Source organism: Oncorhynchus gorbuscha, linkage group LG08 (genome assembly GCF_021184085.1).
Source record: "Oncorhynchus gorbuscha isolate QuinsamMale2020 ecotype Even-year linkage group LG08, OgorEven_v1.0, whole genome shotgun sequence".
In the NCBI taxonomy this organism is placed as follows: domain Eukaryota; kingdom Metazoa; phylum Chordata; class Actinopteri; order Salmoniformes; family Salmonidae; genus Oncorhynchus; species Oncorhynchus gorbuscha.
Genome location: NC_060180.1, coordinates 7,490,188 through 7,515,280, shown reverse-complemented (window position 1 = coordinate 7,515,280; position 25,093 = coordinate 7,490,188). Strand labels below are relative to the sequence as shown.

General features: G+C 43.4%; 1 protein-coding gene across 1 annotated transcript in view; it reads right to left on the bottom strand.

Annotated features, from left to right (window-relative positions):
- Nucleotides 1-19,998, bottom strand: part of nphp1 (nephronophthisis 1) — a 34,269-nt gene extending 14,271 nt beyond the window's left edge. The window contains exons 1-10 of the mRNA XM_046358370.1: nucleotides 19,804-19,998; nucleotides 19,610-19,674; nucleotides 19,430-19,493; nucleotides 19,138-19,268; nucleotides 18,654-18,858; nucleotides 18,447-18,548; nucleotides 18,277-18,350; nucleotides 18,014-18,050; nucleotides 17,815-17,899; nucleotides 14,570-14,664 (exon numbers count right to left, since the gene is read on the bottom strand). Coding sequence (XP_046214326.1) covers nucleotides 14,570-14,664; nucleotides 17,815-17,899; nucleotides 18,014-18,050; nucleotides 18,277-18,350; nucleotides 18,447-18,548; nucleotides 18,654-18,858; nucleotides 19,138-19,268; nucleotides 19,430-19,493; nucleotides 19,610-19,674; nucleotides 19,804-19,869 — 924 coding nt within the window. The 5' untranslated portion in view covers nucleotides 19,870-19,998. The remainder of the gene's footprint in view (nucleotides 1-14,569; nucleotides 14,665-17,814; nucleotides 17,900-18,013; nucleotides 18,051-18,276; nucleotides 18,351-18,446; nucleotides 18,549-18,653; nucleotides 18,859-19,137; nucleotides 19,269-19,429; nucleotides 19,494-19,609; nucleotides 19,675-19,803) is intronic.
- Between the last annotated feature and the right edge of the window lie 5,095 nt (nucleotides 19,999-25,093).

Genomic DNA, 25,093 nt, shown 5'->3' with positions numbered 1-25,093 from the left:
GTGAGTATTAATGGAGTTTAGGCCATGGAACTGTGTGTATGCAAATGTATGAAAAGTTGACCTAATCAGATAAGAGGAAATTGCCTAGGATCAGAGAGCAGGGTCAGACCCAGGATGAAGATGGACGGGGTGTGATTCTGACATCTGGCTAAACAAAGAGAGGAGCATGGACATTCCACAAGGATTTTGATTTGGTTTGATAAGGTTTGTATCACAACTAAAGTGGTCAAATAACTTCTTAAAATGAAGGACAATCCGCTTCACAACCAGTGTAGAGCCTAACTGACATACATAGGCAACGCGTTTCAAGTTTGGTTCAAGTTACGATCACTTTTGAGATTAGTGTTTTCCCGCTAATTGATTGAATTTTGGAAAACCTGTGCTTATAGCCGAATGCCGTGTGTGCATTGCTGTGCTTATAGCCGAATGCCGTGTGTGCATTGCTGTGCTTATGTGAAGAAATTGCCTAATAGTTCATCAACATTTTAACCTCAATGTTCTGATCAGTTGCATCAGCCTCATTGCTTCTAAAATTGATGCACGTGGTTGTATTAATTTGGGATCCATCACATCCCACAACTGTCTCATAGTACAGTACCTGTTACGCCTGCTCCCACTCTTCACTCCTGGCGCACTCACTCATCAGGAGGGCCTGTTGTCCGGACCTCTGACAGTCTCTATGGGGGTGCAGGGATCAATTCTCGGGCCGACTGTTTTCTCTGTATATATCAGCGATGTCGCTCTTGCAGCAGGTGATTCCCTGATCCACCTCTATGCAGACGACACCATTCTGTATACATCTGGCCCTTCTTTGGACACTGTGTTAACTAACCTCCAAAAAAGCTTCAATGCCATTCAACACTCCTTCCGTGGCCTCCAACTGCTCTTAAACACTAGCAAAACCAAATGCATGCTTTTCAACCGTTCGCTGCCCGCCCGACTAGCATTACTACTCTGGACGGTTCCGAACTAGAATACGTGGACAACTACAAATACCTAGATGTCTGGCTAGACTGTAAACTCTCCTTCCAAACTATCAAACATCTCCAATCCAAAATCAAATCTAAAATTGGCTTTCTATTTCACAACAAAGCCTCTTTCACTCACACTGCCAAACTTACCCTAGTAAAACTGACTATCCTACTGATCCTTGATTTCGGTGATGTCATCTACAAAATAGCTTCCAATACTCTACTCAACAAATTGTATGCAGTCTATCACAGTGCCATGCATTTTGTTACCAAAGCGCCTTATACCACCCACCACTGCGACCTGTATGCTCTAGTCGGCTAGTCCTCGCTATATATTCGTCGCCAGACCCACTGGCTCCAGGTCATCTACATGTCTATGCTAGGTAAAGCTCCTCCTTATCTCAGCTCACTGGTCACGATAACAACACCCACCCGTAGCACACGCTCCAGCAGGTATATCTCACTGGTCATCCCCAAAACCAACACCTCCTTTGGCCGCTTTTCCTTCCAGTTCTCTGCTGCCAGTGACTGGAACGAATTGCAAAACTCGCTGAAGCTGGAGACTTACATTTTCCTCACTAACTTTAAACATCAGCTACCTGAGCAGCTAACCGATCGCTGCAGCTGTACATAGTCCATCAGTAAATAGCCCACCCAATCTACCTACCTCATCCCCATATTGTTTTTATTTACTTTGCTGCTCTTTTGCACACCCGTATCACTACTTACACACCATCATCTGCTCATCATCATCTCCTCATCTACTCCAGTGTTAATTTGCTAAATTGTAATTACTTTGCTACTATGGCCTATTTATTGTCATACCTCCTCATGCAATTTGCACACAATGTATATAGACTTTTTTTCTTCTTTTCTATTGTGTTATTGATTGTACGCTTGTTTATTCCATGTAACTCTGTGTTGTTGTTTCTGTCGCACTGCTTTGCTTCATCTTGGCCAGGTCGCAGTTGTAAATGAGAACTTGTTCTCAACTAGCTTACCTGGTTAAATAAAGGTTAAATATGTTTATCACCTCCCCTATATTTGTCAGTTCCCCAGCTCTGTTCCCCGCTGCTGCATTGATTGTAATTTGTTTGTATTACCCGTGTGCTGATGCTGTCCTGTCTCGTTCCCTATGAAATGATTGACTCCCCATACTCGCTTCTCATCTCCAGTGTCATCCCCTGACAGTACCAGTCAAAAGTTTGGACATCTGGGGGGATGGTATGGGACGCCATGTGCGACTGACGTGTTTTCCGTTTGCTCCCGTGGTATTCTTAAAGTTTATGTGAATTCTGCAGCAGAACCGTATTTATTTTCAAATATTAATTTGGTGATCCCTTTCCGTAAAAAACAAGACTACTTTGCTTCCGAATGTCAGCATGTCGACCAAACATAAGGCCAAAAGCATGACTTTGAGAAAACCCGGCCTACAAGACCCGCTCTCATCACCGCCCTCTCCTGAGTCTGAGGGCCCGGGGACGCACACTTTAACCGGGGGCGCGGCTTGGCCTGGCGGCGCCGAAATGAACATTCTCGAGGCCATCAAACTACTACGCTCGGAGATAGTTGAAATGAAAACACAGGTGGTTGCTACGATTGAGGCCAGAATACAGGAGGTTTCTGATACTTTAAAAGCAGATTTAACCATCCTGCGGAACGAGACTGTGCCAGCAATCACAATACTCAAAACAACAACTGCGTCACACACTACAACGATTGCGGCACTGGAGGCCTCCGCTACTAATGTCTCCGATTTAACTACATCCCTGGAGGCTGAAGTTAAACGCCTAGCTGCGGATTTGAAAAAGGTGAAGGAGAGCTGCGTGAGTCTAGAGGGATTCTCTCGCCGCAATAATCTGAGACTTGTATCGGTCCCAGAGTCCGCCGAAATGCATCGCGCCACGGATTTCGTTTCGGGGCTGCTGAAGGATGTTCTTGCCTTAGATGAAAAGCCCCTGATTGATCGAGCCCACTGGTCGCTGCGCCCAAAGCCCCGGGATGGGGAGAGGCCCCGTGACATAATTCTTTGAGTGCACTTTTTTCATGAGAAGATGGAGATCCTCCGACGAGCCCGCAATACCACTCTGAGCTTTCAAGGACAGAGCTTTTCCATCTACCAGGACTACTCCCCCACTGTTTCCAGGCAGCGCGCAGCTTTCGGACAGGCCAAACGAGTACTTCGGGACCATCCAAGTGTGAAGTACGGACTTCGATTCCAGACCCGTTTATGGATATCTCACGAGGGTAAAGACTACACATTTGAATCTCCGGATGAGGCTATGGCTCACATTCAACATCACATCAAGAAGTCTTGAATATGCTCACAGTTCAGCAACTGTTGCTTGCGTACTGTGGATAGTAAGTAACCCACTTGTGGTACAATTATGCTTAGGCATAACAGGCTAGTCTTGTACAGTTGGTGAAACTATTCAGGCTTATTTGATGTGATCTAATGTTTTGATCGTCTAGTGTGCGTGCCTTATCTCGCTCACCTACTTAGTTTGTTTACACATTGTCTCGGTGACTCAAAATATTTTTGGTTATTTGTTTACTGCATCTGTTTGCATTGACCCAGTTAACAGTAAATGTCTCCTGAGGCTACACGGTTTTTGGGGCCTCACTTTAATTTTAAAAGTTTTGAGTGTCATTTATGCCCAGCAAACATTCAACGTTGCGCACACGTAGTTTTTTGGTATTGGTTGTAAGCTGTCTCAGCTTCAACTAGACTACTATTATAATTACTATTATTTTTGATTGTGTTACTATGATTTCCTTACTTCAAATTAGATTTTTGGCTGAGAGCCTTTATACATTTTATTTATTTTCCCTCTCAATGCCTGTTATAAGACCGGGAATACAATTATATACATCTACAGGGGGTGCTTTTGTCATTCCGTTTGTACAAGGGCGGGACTGTGGGTTTAGGTTTAAGACCGCACTCTCACAGACATACTGTGCGAAGAGAACATGTTCCATTTAGGCTTGTACCTCGTTTGGGGAGGTATTGTCTGGGATGGGGGGAGGGGGTACTTTTTCAAACATTTACCACCGTACATTATTACTCTGAGACAAGTTATTCTGGGGGTTTTGGGCGCTCATTGCTTTTCCATTCTATGCTCTAATGACATGGTTGAATAACGGGAATGCCCAGAGGGGCCGAAATAATACAATCAAGTACATTTCTTGGAATACCAAAGGGGTTAACAACCCGTTGAAGCGTAAGAGGGTGTTGACACACTTAAAGGGTTTGAATGCAAATATTGCATTTCTACAAGAGACTCACTTGAGGACTGGTGAGCATTTTAGGATGCGTAAGGACTGGGTTGGTCAAGTGTTCCACTCAAACTTTCATAGTAAATCAAGAGGTGCTGCTATTCTGGTTGATAAAGCTACTCCCTTTGTAGCTTCTGAGGTTATTGCTGATCCTAAGGGACGATACGTCATAGTAACCGGTGAACTGTTTTCTTCTTGACAAGTCCTCAAAACAAATACAGGCCCATCTAAATGTGCCCTACTTATTCAATCCTTTCTTCAGAAATATGCTATGTTTGAGGCCTGGCGTTTCCTACATCCTCCAGATAGACTATATTCCTTTTATTCTCATGTTCATCAAATATAACCCCGGATTGATTACTTCTTTTTGGACAAAAAACTTCTGCCTAACCTTCGGCAGTGTACTTACGAGAGTATTGTTATTTCTGACCATTCACCATTAGTGCTTGAACTAGAGTTTCCCCAGCGACCTCCTATGTGTTATCAATGGCGTCTCAACCCCATTTTACTCTCAGTTAAGGAGTTTGTCAATTTCATCTCTTCTGAAATCACCTTATTCCTAGAAACGAATTCAACACCAGGTATGTCCTGCTCTACCATATGGGAGTCTCTCAAAGCATACCTACGTGGCCAAATTATTTCTTATACAGCCAACCAAAACAGAGTTCGCTCCCAGCGACTTCGGGACCTGAGCGAGTCCATAGCCACACTGGATGAGAAGTATGCTACGGATCCTTCCTCTGATCTGCATAAAGAGCGCCAACTACTCCAATCTGAATTTGATGAGCTTTCTACCAGGCAAGCTGAACAGTTACTCTTGCGAGCTCGATACAAAGTCTATGAACAAGGCGACAAGGCCAGTAAACTCCTTGCGCATCAGATCTGTAAATCTGAGGCCTCACGTTTAATCCCACAAATAAGGACTCCGTCTGGTGCCACCACAGTTATACATAAAGAGATCAATGATCAATTTAAACAATTTTACTCTGCGCTATACACCTCTGAATCCCCTCAAGACCCCTTGCTGATTGACTCCTTCTTTAATGGCTTGAATATGCCTTCAATTGATACAGACTCCCATGACTATCTAGAAGAAGAATTTACGCTTGAGGAGATTGCAACAGCAGTGTCCGCAATGAAAAGTGGTAAATCACCGGGTCCGAACGGTTTTCAAACCGAATTTTACAGGACATTTTCCGGTCTGCTTTGCCCATTCTTGTCTCGACTATTTGCAGAGTGCCTCAATACTTCAAAGCTACCGCCTAGTCTTTATCAGGCTTCAATTTCATTACTACTAAAGAAAAACAAAGACCCCCTGGAATGTGGATCCTATCGCCCAATCTCGCTTTTAAACTGTGATTACAAAATCCTAGCTAAGCTTTTAGCCATCCGTATGGAAGGCTTGCTGCACCAAGTAATACACTCTGACCAGACTGGCTTTGTGAGAAAGGCATTTATTTTTCAATATTAGGTGCCTTATGAATATACTGTACTCCCCAGCGTCGGAGGACCCGGAGGTGGTGGTCTCACTTGATGCCGAAAAAGCGTTTGACCACGTTGAGTGGGACTACCTAACAGCTGCCCTTTATAGATTTGGCTTTGGCCCCAAATTCATTGCGTGGATAAAGATTCTTTATTTTTCCCCCATGGCTTCGGTACGGACTAATAACTTGTCCTCTGACTATTTTCCCTTGCACCGCGGATCCAGACAGGATTGCCCACTCTCCCCCTTGTTGGTTGCTTTGGCAATCGAGCCTCTCGCCATTGCACTACGCTCTAATGATGCCATTCAAGGCATAATCAGGGCGGGCTGGGAGCAGAAAGTCTCGCTATATGCTGATGACCTCTTTTTGTTTATCTCCAACCCCGATACCTCATTGCCACGTGCCCTATCTGTTCTTAAAAAGTTTGGATCAATCTCAGGGTACAAGCTGAATCTAGGCAAGAGTGAGCTTTTTCCGGTAAACAAGGCTGCTTTAAAGTGCTCTTTTACAAGTTCTCAGTTTAGGATTGTCCGGGATCAATTAACTTATTTGGGAGTAAAAGTGACAAGGAAATATTCAAATTTGTTTCAGGAAAACTTTGTTGCTCTAGCAGACAGATTGAAACAATCTTTTACTTTTTGGAATTCGCTACCCCTTTCTCTTTTCAGAAGGATTAATGTCATTAAAATGAATGTGTTCCCCAAATTTTTATTTCAATGTTTACCCATTTTTATTCCAAAATCTTTTTTTATTTCACTGGAACAAACATTCATGCATTTTATTTGGGATGGCAAGGTACCACGGATTGGTAAAAAACATTTACAGAAGCCTAGGTCATTGGGGGGTTTAGCTCTACCAAATTTTCAGACATACTACTGGGCTGCAAATTTCAGAGCCGTTCTGTACTGGCTGCAGACTGATCCTACTGGCCCTAGACCACTCTGGGTCCAGATGGAGTCTGAATCGTGTAAACCTGCAGCACTTTCCTCTGTGCTGTGCTCGTCTCTCCCAGTGTCCCTAGGCAAAAGGTGTGTCAACCCAATTGTAAAGCAGTCTCTTAAAAATTGGAATCAGTTCCGTTTAGCCTTTAACCTCAGAGGCTTTTCTCTATCAGGCCCAATCAATCAGAACATTTTATTTCCTCCATCTTTGAATGATGGGGCTTTTGGCATTTGGCACTCACTAGGCCTCTCCTCGCTAGCCCAATTATTCTTTGATGATACATTTGCCTCTTTCTCAGCTGCAGGAAAAGTTCAATCTCCCCCAATCCCACTTTTTCCGCTATCTCCAGACTAGAAACTTTGTCAGGGCTAACACACCTGGATTTCCCAACAGGCCTGCGAATACAGCTATAGAGAGCATCTTGGAGCTGAACAAGCTTCCTAGGGGTGCAATTTCAGATGTATATGCAATCATTCATGACTTACAGAACCCTTCTTTGGTGCCTTTAAAGACTCGATGGGAAAAGGATTTGGGGGATGAACTTGGGGAAGACGCCTGGGAATCTGTGCTGCACAGGGTGCACTCGTCCTCTTTTAGCACTAGACACAGCCTCATTCAATTCAAGGTGGTTCACCGTATCCACTGGGGGGCCAAACTTGGAAGAATATTCTCTGATTTTGATCCTACCTGTGTCAGATGTAAAGTGGAACCAGCCACACTGTTGCATATGTTTTGGGGCTGTCATAAACTGTCAGGTTTCTGGGAATTAATATTTCAATGTTTCTCTGATATATATGACACTGTTATAGATCCGTCTCCCCTTACAGCCCTTTTTGGAGTACTGCCCATGGGTACCCTCCTATCAAGAATCCTGTCGGACACTGTTGCTTATACAACTCTTTTAGCTAGACGGCTAATACTACAGAACTGGAAGATGGCAGCTCCCCCATCTTATACATATTGGGTGAGGGATGTGTTGTGCTCTCTGAAACTAGAAAAAATCCAATTCAATTCACGTGGGAACCCCAAACTGTTTGATGAGGCTTGGGCTCCATTCCGGTCTTACTTTAAACAGTCCATCCTCTGATGGCATTCCAATTAATACTAAAATAAGTCTGTGATTTAAGGGTTGGAGGAGCCTCTCTCTTTGTTTTTGCTGGGGGGGGGGGCATTAAGGTCCATGTGCTTATTGTTTGTGATCCGCAAATGCCTTGTTCATCTTGATCGGGCAGAGACTGAAGTGTGAGCTTGTTTTTCCCAGTTATTTTTACACTTTGTTCACGCCTACATGAATAATCATTTTATTTTAAAGCATTGTAAAAAAAAAACCTGTCCAGTGGATGGTCGGTCTGTGGCCATGACTCTCTGTGCAACCAATCTCTCTGAGTGGTTGCATTTCTCCACCCTTATCCCTTGATTGTTTACAGGAACAATGGTGAGGTGCTTGCTCTGTCCCTGTACTATAGCCTTCTGTAGCCTTCTGCCTGGTATGTTTAACTTGTCTAAAGTATGGTATCTTTAAAGCTATTTTTTTAGTTGTATTTGTATTTTATTTTATTTTTCTAGTTGAGTATATTATTTATATTGCTTTGTCTTGTCTATGTGTGTGTGTGTAAAACTTAATAAACAGAGTTTAAAAATATTTAAAAAATTAATCTACTCATTCCAGTTTTTTTGTTTAATTTGACTATTTTCTACATTGTAGAATAAGGGAAGACATCAAAACTATGAAATAACAAGTATGGAATCATGTAGTAACCAAAAGAGTGTAAAACAAATCAAAATATATTTTATATTTGAGATTCTTCAAAGTAGCCACCCTTTGCCTCGATGACAGCTTTGCACACTGTTGGTATTCTCTCAACCAGCTTCATGAGGTGGTCACCTGCAATGCATTTCAATTAACATGTGTGCCTTGTTAGAAGTTAATTTGTGGAATTTCTTTCCTTCTTAAAAGCATTTGACACAATCAGTTGTGTTGTAACAAGGTAGGGGTGGTATACAGAAGATAGCCCTAGTTGGTAAAAAGTCCATATTATAGCAAGAACAGCTCAAATAGGAAAAGAGAAACGACAGTCCATCATCACATTAAGACATGAAGGTCAGTCAATCCAGAACTTTGGACGTTTCTTCAAGTGCAGTCGCAAAAACCATCAAGCGCCATGATAAAACTGGCTTTCATGAGGACCGCTACAGGAAAGGAAGACCCAGAGCTCCAGGGGATACGTTCATTACACTTACAAGCATCAGAAATTGAAGCCCAAATAATTGCCTCACAGGGTTCAGGTAACAAGCACATCTCAACATCAACTGTTCAGGAGACAGCATGAATCAGACCTTCATGGTTGAAATGCTGCAAAGAAACCACTACTATGGACACAAATAATAATAAGAGACTTGCTTGGGCTAAGAAACACAAGCAATGGACATTAGACCAGTGGAATAAGAAGAATACAAACTGTGTAGTCATTCCCTCTGCAAGGCAATCAAACAAGCAAAATGTCAGAATAGAGACAAAGTGGAGACGCAATTCAACGGCTCAGACACAAGACGTATGTGGCAGGGTCTACAGACAATCACGTACTACAAAAGAAAAACCAGCCACGTCACAGACACCAACATCTTGCTTCCAGACAAACTAAACATCTTTGCCCGCTTTGTGAATAATACAGTGCCACCAAATGGCCCGTTACCAAGGACTGTGGGCTCTCGTCTGTGGCCGACGTGAATAAGACATTTAAACGTGTTGTCTCTCGCAAGGCTGCCAGCCCTAGCCATGTCCTCGGACTATGTGCAGACCAGCTGGCTGGTGTGTTTACAGACATATTCAATTTCTCCCTATCCCAGTCTGTTGTCCCCACATGCTTCAAGATGGCCACCATTGTTCCTGTACCCCAAAAGGCAAAGGTAACTGAACTAAATGACTATCGCCCCATAGCACTCACTTCTGTCATCATGAAGTGCTTTGAGAGGCTAGTCAAGGATCATATCACATCCACCTTATATGTCACCCTAGAACCACTTAAATTTGCTTACCGCCACAGTAGGTCTACAGACGATAGAATCGCCATCACACTACACTATCCCATCTGGACAAGAGGAATACCTATGTAAGAATGCTGTTCATTGACTATAGCTCAGCATTCAACACGATAGTACCCTCCAAGATCATCATTAAGCTTGAGGCACTGTCGGGCTGTATCACCGCCTGGTATGGCAACTGCACCACCCACAACCACAAGGCTCTCCAGAAGGTGGTACAGTCTGCACAACGCATCACCGGGGTCAAACTACCTGCCCTCCAGGACACCTACAGCACAGTGGGACTATCATTTGTTTTTCAACAGTACAATGACCCAACACACCTCCAGGCTGTGTAAGGGCTATTTGAGCAAGAAGGGCAGTGATGGAGTGTTACATCAGATGACCTGGCTTTCACAATCACCTGACCTCAACCCAAATTAGATGGTTTGGGATGAGTTAGACCGCAGAGTGAAGGAAAAGCAGCCAACAAGTGTCAGCATATGGATTTTTTAAGGGGCATTACAGCCATACAAGGGGAGCGCCACCGGGAAAGTGTTTGTCAAACTGTGAATGAGAGACTGATGAAGTTTTGATGTCTTCACTATTATTCTACAATGTAGAAAATAGTAAAAATAAAGAAAAACCCTTGAATGAGTAGGTGTGTCCAAACTTTTGACAGGTACTGTATGCTTCACGACTTCTGCCCGAAGTCGGTTCCTCTCCTTGTTCAGGCGGCGTTCGGTGGTCAACGTCACCGGCCTACTAGCCATCGCCGATCCACTTTTCATTTTCCATTTGTTTTGTCTTTGTCTTACATACCTGGTTTCAATTCCCCAATTACTTGTTCATTATTTAACCCTCTGTTCCCCCATGTCTGTTTGTGAGTAATTGTTTGTATGTAGTACGGTCCGTTAATGTGGGCTCTCTTTTTGTATTGCATTTGTATATTTTGAGTAAAGTATGTTTATTTACTCATATCTGCTGTCCTGCGCCTGACTCCTCTACACCAGCTACACACAGACCTCATTACAGTATGTTAGAATATTTATTTATTGCACAGAAGGACAAGTTGACCAATAGAATAGGTCAACTTGTGTACTATGGGATAGTAAATTGACATAGGCTAGTGATTTTGCTGATCGTTAGGCCTACACATCTCATTGGCTGATGAATAGTAGACAAATGTGTGCAGTTCTTCTAACATCTTCAATATGTGCCTCGGAATTCGATAAGAAGGACGCACGCAATTGTGTCGGTCTTCACTTCCAGCCTACTTCTTAGCTGTGAGAAGGACCCGATCACATGACGGACATTGGCTAATAAGAATTGAGATATGTCACGGCCCCTCCTCTGCAGTGCAGGGGCGGATCCTCCTGCAGGTAGAGGAGGGTCGTTAGTGATTGGAGTCACCTGGGCTCAGGGTATTTAAACTGCTGCTTCACTAATCACCTCTCTCTCTCTCTCTGCTCCTCCAGGTATGATCCTGTTTTGTTTGTTCCTTTGTAGTTTTGCATAGTTTTCACTCAGTCATTCACACACACAGATTCACACATCCCTGCACTTTACATAATGATACTTTCACACCTCATTCCTTTTTCTTTGTTTAAAGTTAATAGTTTTGGTTTACAATAAAGAACCTTTTTGATTGGCCTATACCTGTTGTTCGTGTCCCTTCATTTTTGCCACAGGCTATGAGCCGGCCTGTGACAGATATCTGAGACAGCCATGTGAGTGAGAGTTGCTTCGGAGCACAGCTTCGGAGTACGGCAGCTGGGAGAAGGGAATTATAAGTATTATATTCAGCCCCAGGGCACTTTAGCCGCAAGAGGCATGGATATTTGGGGAGGAATTAGTCACACAAGGGGAACGCCACCAGGAAACTCGAGACATGGTGAGAATATTATCAAGTACTTGTCAAACTGTGAATGAGAGACTGGTGAAGTGTGTGCAGCCTGCACAGGAAACAAATCAGCTTTTTTCAAATCATCAGAGTCGTATCATGCAGCCTTAGAATGTATAAAAAAACACATATCCCAACGTTTGTAGAACAACTAAAGTTGCATAAATAACTCTAAATTAAGCATATAGGAGGACCTGTTTCTCTGTTAACCGCTTCACACAGAATGTGCGTAATTCCTTGGAAATCGTTTGCAGAAAAAATCCTTTCTATTTTATTCAGCTATGTTCAATTGTATTGTTCATACTATAAAATAATATAAAATAATGCCACGGAATTCTGAGCAAATCTTCTTTGCTAAATGAACTAGTGTAGCCCACAGTCATATGACAGTCTTATTAGGGCTTAACATAAGGACAACTCAGAGTACGCTATTCTGTTCTCCTGAAATAGTCTAAAGAAACATGATATGAAGAAAATAGTCGAAAATAAATAACGGATTTACTGTGATGTGTAGGTTATATTAAATTGATTTCTTAGACTTTTTAAAATGTAGATGTTCCAAATGTCTGCATCAGTGGCTTGTAGGCTGTGTGGAAGCCAGGAGATGCTAAACATGTTTATGTTAATTAACGGTCAAATACCATGAGACCGGCAGTTATTTGTTTGACAATGACCGGCTGACAAAATGTCATGACACCTGTTGTGGCAGAATCAGAATTCTTTAGGTAACATTGATAAATAAGATGTTTTATCAATGTTCATAAGTATGCTTATGTGGTAAAGTTACTTGGGCCCAGAGAGGGGAGAGGTCAGGTTAGTCTTATCTGTGAATGTGTCAGTAACTATTCCTAAAGCATGTGAAGGGATAGCGTGATTAAAGGGGAAGCAGTTAGTTGGCTCCACAATGGCTGTGTGTCAGTCACTCCTCTGACTAGATCTTGTCCAGGAGGGGTTGTATTTTTGATGGGAGTATCTAGAATTGACAATTGATATATGCCATTGGATGAGGTAATGTGTTGGTACTACAGTGGGGCGAAAAAGTATTTAGTCAGCCACCAATTGTGCAAGTTCTCCCACTTAAAAAGATGAGGGGTCTAGAATTGTCATCATAGGTACACTTCAACTATGACAGGCAAAATGAGAAGAAAAAAATCCAGAAAATCACATTCTAGGATTTTTTTAAATGAATTTATTTGCAAATTATGGTGGAAAATAAGTATTGGTCACCTACAAACAGGCAAGATTTCTGGCTCTCACAGACCTGTAACTTCTTCTTTAAGAGGCTCCTCTGTCCTCCACTCGTTACCTGTATTAATGGCACCTGTTTGAACTTGTTATCAGTATAAAAGACACCTGTCCACAACCTCAAACAGTCACACTCCAAACTCCACTATGGCCAAGACCAAAGAGCTGTCAAAGGACGCCGGAAACAAAATTGTAGACCTGCACTAGGCTGGGAAGACTGAATCTGCAATAGGTAAGCAGCTTGGTTTGAAGAAATCAACTGTGGGAGCAATTATTAGGAAATGGAAGACATACAAGATCTAGTGAATGACCTGCAGAGAGCTGGGACCAAAGTAACAAAGCCTACCATCAGTAACACACTACGCCGCCAGGGACTCAAAATCCTGCAGTGCCAGACGTGTCCCCCTGCTTAAGCCAGTACATGTCCAGGCCCATCTGAAGTTTGCTAGAGAGCATTTGGATGATCCAGAAGAAGATTGGGATAATGTCATATGGTCAGATTAAAACCAAAATGTAACTTTTTGGTAAAAACTCAACTCGTCGTGTTTGGAGGACAAAGAGTTGCATCAAAAAAACACCATACCTACTGTGAAGCATGGGGGTGGAAACATCATGCTTTGGGGCTGTTTTTCTGCAAAGGGACCAGGACGACTGATCCGTGTAAAGGAAATAATGTATCGTGAGATTTTAAGTGAAAACCTCCTTCCATCAGCAAGGGCATTGAAGATGAAACATGGCTGGGTCTTTCAGCATGACAATGATCCCAAACACACCACAGCCACTTACGAAGGAGTGGCTTCGTAAGAAGCATTTCAAGGTCCTGCAGTGGCCTAGCCAGTCTCCAGATCTCAACCCCATAGAAAATCTTTGGAGGGAGTTGAAAGTCCGTGTTGCCCAGCAACAGCCCCAAAACATCACTGCTCTAGAGGAGATCTGCATGGAGGAATGGGCCAAAATACCAGCAACAGTGTGTGAAAACCTTGTGAAGACTTACAGAAAATGTTTGACCTCTGTCGTTGCCAACAAAGGGTATATAACAAAGCATTGAGATAAACTTTTGTTATTGACCAAATACTTATTTTACACCATAATTTGCAAATAAATTCATTAAAAATCCTACAATGTGATTTTCTGGATTCCCCCCCCCCATTTTGTCTGTCATAGTTGAAGTGTACCTATGATGAAAATTACAGGCCTCTCTCATCTTTTTAAGTGGGAGAACTTGCACAATTGGTGGCTGACTAAATACTTTTTTGCCCCACTGTATGTTGTACCAAGAACGAGAAGTTGAACCTCGTCTAAGAGGGCAAACTGAACGATAATTTATTGCTAATGCTGTCTGGCTATGGGATACTCCTCTTTCAAGTAAATCTTCCTTTGTGTAATGTTCCCAAGATCTGTTATTCGTCATGTGAGTTGAGATGGGTGTGTCTTGGCTATAAATGATACTAAGAACTGTTTTGTAAGCACTCTCAGATAATTCATTTATAGACACTGAATTGATCTGAGAGACACAGGACTATGGTGAAGCTCATAAATAATTAAAGATGGGACTTTATAATATATTCTGACTTGTGTGTGGTTTGCTCTCTCATGATTTGGTAATACAGGAAATTTCCACGACACACCCCCAACATACATCAAGCTAAAGGAGGACCTATTTGTGTGATGTGACCTTTGCAAGTTGGCCATAAATGCTTTAATGTCATCTCAGTATAAATCCTTACTTTTCCAGTGTCTGGGTCCCGGAAGAGGTCTTTGAAGGACAGTTTGGATTGGCTCAACTCTGGCTGGATGTAGTGACTTGCTCTGTAGGTAATCCCTGTAAAACACACAGGCCACAGGCCCTTTTGAAAACATTACAAGCAAATTATAGGTCTTATGAGCGGAAACTTCAACGTTGTGAGAATTTTGTGCAACTTCCGGCGTGCATTTACAGTGAACACTGAGGCTGTATACTTACTGTTTTAGACAGTAGCCAATAGGCTATTTTGGATATTTGATCATAATGTACTGTAGGCCTGCCAACAAAAAATTGACAAAATCCCATAACATTTTCACGTAGAAATAGCTTTTGATTTCTATGATATAGCCTACAGTAGCCTATATGTGGTGTTCAATGCAGGCCTACATTGCATGAGACTTTTAAAAAGTTGACATTAAATTAATTATTATTTACTTGTTCTGTAACACCATGGGCTAAATAGGTGACTGTAAATTGCATTGTATTGTATGATTCAAGTAACCACTTTACAAAATAAAAATAATTCTTATTACCATACAGATAATTAGACAATGTAGGCTACCCCTCTGCCTATTGGCTAATTTGCATATTCAATCCTGTCTCAAAATACAACACTGCCCCTTTAATTAAGACATAAGCTTTTTACCTGACTGGCTTTTCAAATTCAGCTTGAAATGTAGCCTACAGGTTGTGTTCTCTTGTAGGAAGCCGTAACTCCCCATTGCTCGGACAAAACAGAGATGCATGTTCTAGGTCCCAAGAAACAAAGAGAACTTCTGTTGAATCTGACAATTAATCTTAATGGTTGTACAGTCGTCTCAAATAAAACTGAAGGACCTCGGCGTTACTCTGGACCCTGATCTCTCTTTTGAGGAACATATCAAGACCATTTCAAGGACAGCTTTTTTCCATCTATGAAACATTGCAAAAATCAGAAACGTTCTGTCCAAAAATGATGCAGAAAAATTAATCCATGCTTTTGTCACTTCTAGGTTAGACTACTGCAATGGTCTACTTTCCGGCTACCCGGATAAAGCACTAAATAAACTTCAGTTAGTGCAAAATACGGCTGCTAGAATCCTGACTAGAACCAAAAAATTTGATCATATTACTCCAGTGCTAGCCTCTCTACACTGGCTTCCTGTCAAAGCAAGGGCTGATTTCAAGGTTTTACTACTAACCTCCAAAGCATTACATGGGCTTGCTCCTACCTATCTCTCTGATTTGGTCCTGCCGTACATACCTACACTTACGCTATGGTCACAAGACGCAGGCCTCCTAATTGTCCCTAGAATTTCTAAGCAAACAGCTGGAGGCAGGGCTTTCTCCTATAGAGCTCCATTTTTATGGAACAGTCTGCCTACCCATGTCAGACGCAAACTCAGTCTCACCCTTTAAGTCTTTACTGAAGACTCATCTCTTCAGTGGGTCATATGATTGAGTGTAGTCTGGCCCAGGAGTGGGAAGGTGAACGGAAAGGCTCTGGAGCAACGAACCGCCCTTGCTGTGTCTGCCTGGCCAGTTTCCCTCTTTCCACTGGGATTCTCTGCCTCTAACCCTATTACAGGGGCTGAGTCACTGGCTTACTGGGGCTCTCTCATGCCGTCGCTGGAAGGGGTGCGTCACCTGAGTGGGTTGATTCACTGTTGTGGTCATCCTGTCTGGGTTGGCGCCCCCCCTTGGGTTGTGCCATGGCGGAGATCTTTGTGGGCTATACTCAGCCTTGTCTCAGGATGGTAAGTTGGTGGTTGAAGATATCCCTCTAGTGGTGTGGGGGCTGTGCTTTGGCAAAGTGGGTGGGGTTATATACTTCCTGTTTGGCCCTGTCTGGGGGTGTCCTCAGATGGGGCCACAGTGTCTCCTGATCACCTCCTGTCCCAGCCTCCAGTATTTATGCTGCAGTAGTTTATGTGTCGGGGGGCTAGGGTCAGTTTGTTATATCTGGAGTACTTCTCCTGTCCTATTCGGTGTCCTGTGTGAATCTAAGTGTGCGTTCTCTAATTCTCTCCTTCTCTCTTTCTTTCTCTCTCTCGGAGGACCTGAGCCCTAGGACCATGCCCCAGGACTACCTGACATGATGACTCCTTGCTGTCCCCAGTCCACCTGGCCGTGCTGCTGCTCCAGTTTCAACTGTTCTGCCTTATTATTATTCGACCATGCTGGTCATTTATGAACATTTGAACATCTTGGCCATGTTCTGTTATAATCTCCACCCGTCACAGCCAGAAGAGGACTGGCCACCCCACATAGCCTGGTTCCTCTCTAGGTTTCTTCCCAGGTTTTGGCCTTTCTAGGGAGTTTTTCCTAGCCACCGTGCTTCTACACCTGCATTGCTTGCTGTTTGGGGTTTTAGGCTGGGTTTCTGTACAGCACTTTGAGATATCAGCTGATGTACGAAGGGCTATATAAATACATTTGATTTGATTGCTGACCTATACTTATTTCTAACGGGGCTAATAACTCGCTAACTAGCAAAGAATATCCACTAATGTTCACTGCGCTCTGGTCTGAAAAGCAAATTCACTCGCTGGTGATTGAAAGACCGCCAATAGAATTCTACTCCTTTGCACTCTGGCTCTGCCTACCACAAAATCAGACTCAATCTTACAAAGTTGTTTTGGTTTGTTGCATTGAAAAGGGGCAGAAAAAAACAATCTATATAGTGCAAATGAATAGGGTGAACTCAGTGAAGTTTAATCTCTTGCGTCTCTGCGCTGCCTGGCATTTCTTCAACACGGCAGTCCTGGAGGAAGTGCACGGCCGCTGATGCACGCAGCTTGGAGGGAACATTGGATGTCACCCTGTCCACTAGCTATTCCTTTGTTTGACTGTACAAACCATCCAACTATTGAAGAATTATGCAGAGCATGAAAAGCATACAGTCTCTGGGGTGACCGACATGGCAGAAAATGTCTATGTCTTTGTGTGCATGCATGCCTGCTGTGACATATTAGCGGTGTGTGTGTGTGTAGCACAGAGGGTTAGGGTAAATGTGTGTATTTGATGAAGATAATGGTACAGCAGAACACAGGGTAGTAAAAGATGACGCAGGTGTTCTTTATCGATGACATCCAATCTGGCCCACAGTACACAAGCTGATGATACGTGATTAAATATTATTCGGGAGAACTATCTACGCGCATTTTTTGTTGATCAGGTGAGTCTTTCTGTTCCCGGCAGAATGTCATGCCTCTGTGAGACAAGACTGATCTAAGCTCAGAGACTTACCCTCATCTAGTAGTTTAGAGAGGGTGGATGACCTGAACCCAGCAGGGATGGCACCCATGGCTGACAGAACATCAGTAGCATCAATCTGAAAAGAATTTCACACAGGAATAGACACACACAAATGCACATGTGCATACACACACACAAGTAGTAGATGATGTTTTAGAATCTAGTTGAACTGGTCACTAGCTCCTCTTACCTCAGTGATGGCTCTCCTCACACAGTCCCAGTTTGAGCTGTCAATGTGAGAAGATATTCACTGTCACAGTCATTGGGAACACTAGAATATCATCATCATCACTGTAAATGTATGTGTTATCAATTACAGAACAACAACAACAACAAAGTTGATTGTCTAGCAGTCAGAAAGATTCATAATAATTCTGTTCCAAGGAGTCCAAGTAGCCTTCGAGCGATGCATTTGTGAACATTGCCATCTAGTGGTTATGAAGAGAACCTCACCTCTGCTTCCTTTTGGTCTCAAGCTCCTCATCCTCTGACGCTTCCTCATCATCCTCCTCCTGGTCTGAATATCTCTGAAACATACAAACACAAAATACATAAAACCATATGTTTTTGATGTAATTAGAATGACAGCAATCAACATCAAAGAATTGTTCAACTGATGGTACCTTCAAGTAGGTTTTGGGGACTAGTCCCTTACTGCCCTTTGAGTCCTGAGCAAGCCACCAGCCATCCTCATTTTTACTGAGAATCGCCAGGACCTCACCCATCTGAAAAGATAAGCAAAAAATATCACCACTGTTTAACTAGATTATGACAAACAGTCAGGATATGATCTTTGTATGCTAGTGAATTTGTCTGAGCAGTATTTTGACCTGAATGGTAAGATCTCCTTCCTGCTCTCCTTTAAAGGCACTGATGACCATATACGTGGCAGTGCCTGACATGGTCTTTGTGACTACATCTTCCTCATCATCATCATCTTCTTCCTCATCTTCTACACTCTCCTCTTCCTCACTGTCTTCTTCGCTGTCTTCCTCACTGTCTTCCTCCTCTTCATCTTCCTGAGCTTGGGATGACCTGGGGAAAAAATGGACAGATGGTCTTTCTCTTTGGACACTGGCAGTTTCAAGAACTTGTCTTAATTGAACACATAGCTACTCGGTAGATAACAACCTCAATAGACTAGCAGAAGCCAGGCAAGTATGTTTTGAACAAAGGGCCTACAACTCACCCTATGAGGCCTGGGAGACAGAAACCATCATCACAAGTCATGGATCAGAATGTAGACAATATTACACAATCACAAGGACTATAGTATTGAATGTGTTAATTAAGAAATATTGCTATGGTCCTCACCGTCCCTCACGTTTCTGAGGCGGAGAGAGCTCCTGGACTAGGACCAGCAGCTTCTCCTCAAACCCCCGCAGACGTCTTTCCTCCTCCATCTTTCTCTGTTCGTAATTCCCCACTGGTGCTGGCTCATCAGCCTTTAGTGCGGAGCAGATGAAAAATGTGTAGCTAAGTATAGTTGCTAGCTAAAACAACAAAAGTATGGAGCAGCATTTGAAAGGCCAAACAACGATGAAAATGAATGGGGGGGGGGGTGTAGCTAGCTAGCTTAATAAATGCTGTATATACATAACGTTACCTTGGTTAACTTCTTGAGCTTCCTGGTTGTCTCCTCCACTAAGTTTTGTAGATGTGTGCATCGGCTGGAAGAACAGGCAACGTTTTAAGTTAGCTAGTTATAATATCCATGAGTTAGTAGCTAGCTATAACTAATGTTTAGCAGATTTGAATACGTGAAGGGTGTAACGACGTTAGCTACCTCTGATATGCCTCTGTGCGCCCTGACCCATCCGACAGCCGTGCATCTTTTATCAAACTGTCAACCTATATGGAAAGTAAAACACATGTACCACATATATGATGGATCGTAACCTAGGATGACTGCAACCAAGCAAAGCAGGTAAGTTACCATGCATTGCACTCGAGTTAGCTAGCTAACGCTAGCTGGCTCACCTGTCTTTTGATATCATCCGTCTCTCTTTGCACTGTTTGAAGAGGCCCTTGTCTTTTTGGTGGCATAGCTAGCTATATATATATATAATATATTTTTGATTCTAATTACAATATTATACAAAACAAAATTAAGCCGCTAGCAACTGCAAGTTCACACTTATCAGACGCTTTTAGATGTCGCTAAGCAACGACTTCCGTTCCACCACATATTTCTAAATAAAGGTACGATAGGCACTGTAACTGATTTCAAAATAAAAGCACTAAAACTGAAAGACAATTATGGAATACAACAACGTTGAGTAGCGTGTAGCAGTGGCTTGTATTCATGGACGCCAAGGGAAGCCAAGTTTCCCTAAAATATTTGACCAATAATAAAATAAGAATGATAAAATCATGTTCCAAATCTGTTCCAGACTGTTCAGTTTTATGGAGTATTTCAAAAGGTAGGATGTGAAAATGTAAGTAATAATACACTACATGACCAAAAGTATGTGGATACCTGCTTGTCGATCATCTCATTTCAAAATCATGGGCATTAATATGGTGTTGGTCCCCCCTTTGCTTCTATAACAGCCTCTGCTCTTCTTGGAATGCTTTCCACTAGATGTTGGAACTAGAGGTCGACCGACTATGATTTTTCAACGCCGATACTGATTATTGGAGGACCAAAAAAGCCGATACCGATTAATCGGACGAGTTTTTTAACTCAATACAGCAATACTGAATGAACACTTTTATTTTAACTTAATATAATACAACAATCAAATCAATTTAGCCTCAAATAAATAATGAAACATGTTCAATTTGGTTTAAATAATGCAAAAACAAGGTTTTTATTATCCAATATTTTACCAGGCAAGTTGACTGAGAACACATTCTCATTTACAGCAACCTGGGGAATAGTTACAGGGGAGAGGAGGGGGATGAATGAGCCAATTGTAAACTGGGGATTATTAGGTGACCATGATGGTTAGAGGGCCAGTTTGGGAATTTGGCCAGGACACTGAGGTTATGAACACCCCTACTCTTACAATAAGTGTCATGGGATCTTTAATGACCTCAGAGAGTCATGAAACCCATTTTAAAATCCCATCCGAAAGACAGCACCGTACACAGGGCAGTGTCCCCTATCACTGCCATGGGGCATTTGGATATTTTTAGACCAGAGCCTCCTACTGGCCCTCCAACACCACTTCCAGCAGCATCTGGTCTCCCATCCAGGGACTGACCAGGCCAACGCCTGCTTCGCTACAGAAGCAAGCCAGCAAGGTGGTATGCTGCTGGAGAACGAAGTAAAAGTGCAATATGTGCCATGTAAAAAAGCTAACGTTTAAGTTCCTTGCTCAGAACATGAGAACATATGAAAGCTGGTGGTTCCTTTTAACATGAGTCTTCAATATTCCCAGGTAAGAAGTTTTAGGTTGAGGTTATTATATGAATTATAGGACTATTTCTCTCTATACCATTTGTATTTCATATACCTTTGACTATTGGATGTTCTTATAGGCACTTTAGTATTGCAAGTGTAACAGTATAGCTTCCGTCCCTCTCCTTGCCCCTACCTGGGCTCGAACCAGGAACAAGAGATTTCCCTTCACTGGAACTAAGGGGCCTAGCCCGAACCATGAAAAACAGCCCCACAGCATTATTCCTCCTCCACCAAACTTTACACTATGCATTCGGGGCAGGTAGCGTTCTCCTGGCATCCGCCAAACCCAGATTAGTCCGTCGGACTGCCAGACGGTGAAGAGTGATTCATCACTCCAGAGAACGCGTTTCCAGAGTCCAATGGTGGTGAGCTTTACACCAATCCAGCCGACGCTTGGCATTGCGCATGGTGATCTTAGGCTTGTGTGCGGCTGCTCGGTCATGGAAACCCATTTCATGAAGCTCCCAACGAACAGGTATTGTGTGGATGTTGCTTCCAGAGACAGTTTGGAACTCAGTAGTGAGTGTTGCAACCAAGGAAAGACGATTTTTACGTGCTATGCACTTCAGCACACGGCCGCCACGTTCTGTGAGCTTGTGTGGCCTACCACTTCAAGGTTAAGCCGTTGTTGCTCCTAGACGTTTCCACTTCACAATAATAGCACTTATAGTTGACTGAGGCAGCTCTAACAGGGCAGAAATTTGACAAACTGACTTGTTGGAAAGGTGGCATCCTATGACGGTGCCATGTTGAAAGTCACTGAGCTCTTCAGTATGGCCCCTTCTACTGCAAATGTTTGTCTATGGAGATTGCATGGCTGTGTTCTCGATTTTATACACCTGTTAGCAACGGGTGTGGCTGAAATAGCCGAAACCACAAATTTAAAGGGGTGTCCACATACTTTTGTATATATGGAGTACTATAGCTTTAGTTTGAATTTCTCTGAATCAAGAGATAAAGCTAGTCATGAATATTAACTCTACCTTCTTTCAGGAGAGGGAGTGAAGGAAATGCAGAGTGAATGTTCATGACTGCATGGCTGTATCTCTTGGTTCTGAGAAATGAAACTACAATACTAATAATAATGTATTTTTTTGTGACAGATACATTGAAAATATTGACACATTGAATCTTCAACAGTCAGATGCATTAGTGGTTACATTCTCTGTGCTTTTCTCTGCCACTGTTCATTCATTAATACCAGGCAACCATTAAACGTTTTCTGGAATTTCATTCCAGAGGGGAACAACATAAAAATACAAATCTGTGTTGTTTCACATATTGGAATTCACCGGTTATCATTCGCTGCTTCCTGATTACGTGACCCTATAGAAATAGGCCTAATGCACAGAGATGTATTTCCGCAGGAACGTTATCCAATCTGTTTGGGTTGGACCTCATAACTCAGGTCCTGAAGGGCTACTAGGTGTACAGACAATGTTTGCAGGTCAAATAATCACTAAATAATGGTCTTCAAACTGGATCACAATTACCTGAATCAGGTGTGTTAATGCTGGATTGGAACACTCAGTATCTCTAGGACAGTAGTTGGAGAGCCCTGCTGTAAAGAGCCAGAGGTGGATGGCAGTGAAGGTGTTATATACCATGGCTCTACCTCCCTCCCTCCCAGCTGATAGCCAAGCTGCTACAGCGATGTGTGTATCCTTCTATATCAAGGACCTCAGAGTGTTTGCAAAATGAACTACATTCAACACGTCTATGCTCATTATGTCATTCTTTGTCACTGCTAGGGTTATCAGTGAGCCTTGAACAGCCTTCTATCACGTTGATTATACTGCATGCCATGTTATATCAACAGGTATAGTGGCACCTTTTCTGGTAGTAACTGGTATTACGGTGGGATAACATAACAATAAAGTAAAAGTAGTATGCTTCGTCTATGAACTGCGGTGAGGTCGTCTGAACTGCGGTGAGGTCGTCTGTGAACTGCGGTGAGTTCGTCTGTGAACTGCGGTGAGGTTGTCTGTGAACTGCAGTGAGGTCATCTCGATAGTTTGCGTTTCTGCTTCCTGGATCATTCTTCCTTATGAGAAGTACCCGAGTCAGAGAGGGTTTGTGGGCGTGTCCATGGTCCCTCCATTCAAGAAAGTGGAGAAGCAGAGTGGCAGTGATCAGATACCCAGATACCCCTTCAACATTGTGAAGGAAATGCAGGGCCCCCCCTCCCACACCCCCGACCGTCTATTTGGGGCGGCAAAGAAGGGAGCGAGTAAGAAGAAGAAGAAGAAGAGAGAACGGGAGAGACAGGAATGCTGCCAAGGAGGAGAAGATGTTCCCCACGGACAAAAGCTGCCAAGGAGGAGAAGATGTTCCCCACGGACAAAAGCTGCCAAGGAGGAGAAGATGTTCCCCACGGACAAAAGCTGCCAAGGAGGAGAAGATGTTCCCCACGGACAAAAGCTGCCAAGGAGGAGAAGATGTTCCCCACGGACAAAAGCTGCCAAGGAGGAGACGATGTTCCCGACGGACAAAAGCTGCCAAGGAGGAGAAGATGTTCCCCAAGGACAAAAGCTGCCAAGGAGGAGAAGATGTTCCCCACGGACAAAAGCTGCCAAGGAGGAGAAGATGTTCCCCACGGACAAAAGCTGCCAAGGAGGAGAAGATGTTCCCCACGGACAAAAGCTGCTAAGGAGGAGAAGATGTTCCCCACGGACAAAAGCTGCTAAGGAGGAGAAGATGTTCCCCACGGACAAAAGCTGCCAAGGAGGAGAAGATGTTCCCCACGGACAAAAGCTGCCAAGGAGGATATCCTAAAACTAATATATTTTATCCTCTTACTCACATTGACTTCCCTCTTGCCTTAAAAATGCTCATCCTTAGTCACCTCTCTCAGCTACAACAACTTCAACTGGTGACTAGAAAGTCTCCAATCACACAGAAATGCACCAGGACAATGCAGGCCATCCAAGCCAACAGTCTAACACAAACACAGCAACACACTAACCCAGACAAGCACCATGACACACACTCAAACATCCACCACCTGACGCACACACATCACATCAAGTCAACTCAAGGCAATACCCTGAGCCAAACCCAACTGCCAAACCTACACCAACCTGACAAACACCTGCTCTCATACCAACCTGACAAACACCGACTCTCACACCGACCTGACAAACACCGATACTCACACCGACCTGACAAACACCCGCTCTCACACCGACCTGACAAACACCGACTCTTACACCGACCTGACAAACACCGATACTCACACCGACCTGACAAACACCTGCTCTCATACCAACCTGACAAACACCGACTCTCACACCGACCTGACAAACACCGATACTCACACCGACCTGACAAACACCCGCTCTCACACCGACCTGACAATCACCTGCTCTCATACCAACCTGACAAACACCGACTCTCACACCGACCTGACAAACACCGATACTCACACCGACCTGACAAACACCCGCTCTCACACCGACCTGACAAACACCTGCTCTCATACCAACCCGACAAACACCGACTCTCACACCGACCTGACAAACACCGATACTCACACCGACCTGACAAAAACCCTCTCTCACACCGACCTGACAAACACCTGCTCTCATACCAACCTGACAAACACCGACTCTCACACCGACCTGACAAACACTGATACTCACACCGACCTGACAAACAACCGACCTGACAAACACTCGCTCGCACACCAACCTGACAAACACTCGCTCTCACACCAACCTGACAAACACCCGACCTGACAAACACTCGCTCTCACACCAACCTGACAAACACTCGCTCTCACACCAACCTGACAAACACTCGCTCTCACACCAACCTGACAAACACTCGCTCTCACACCAACCTGACAAACACTCGCTCTCA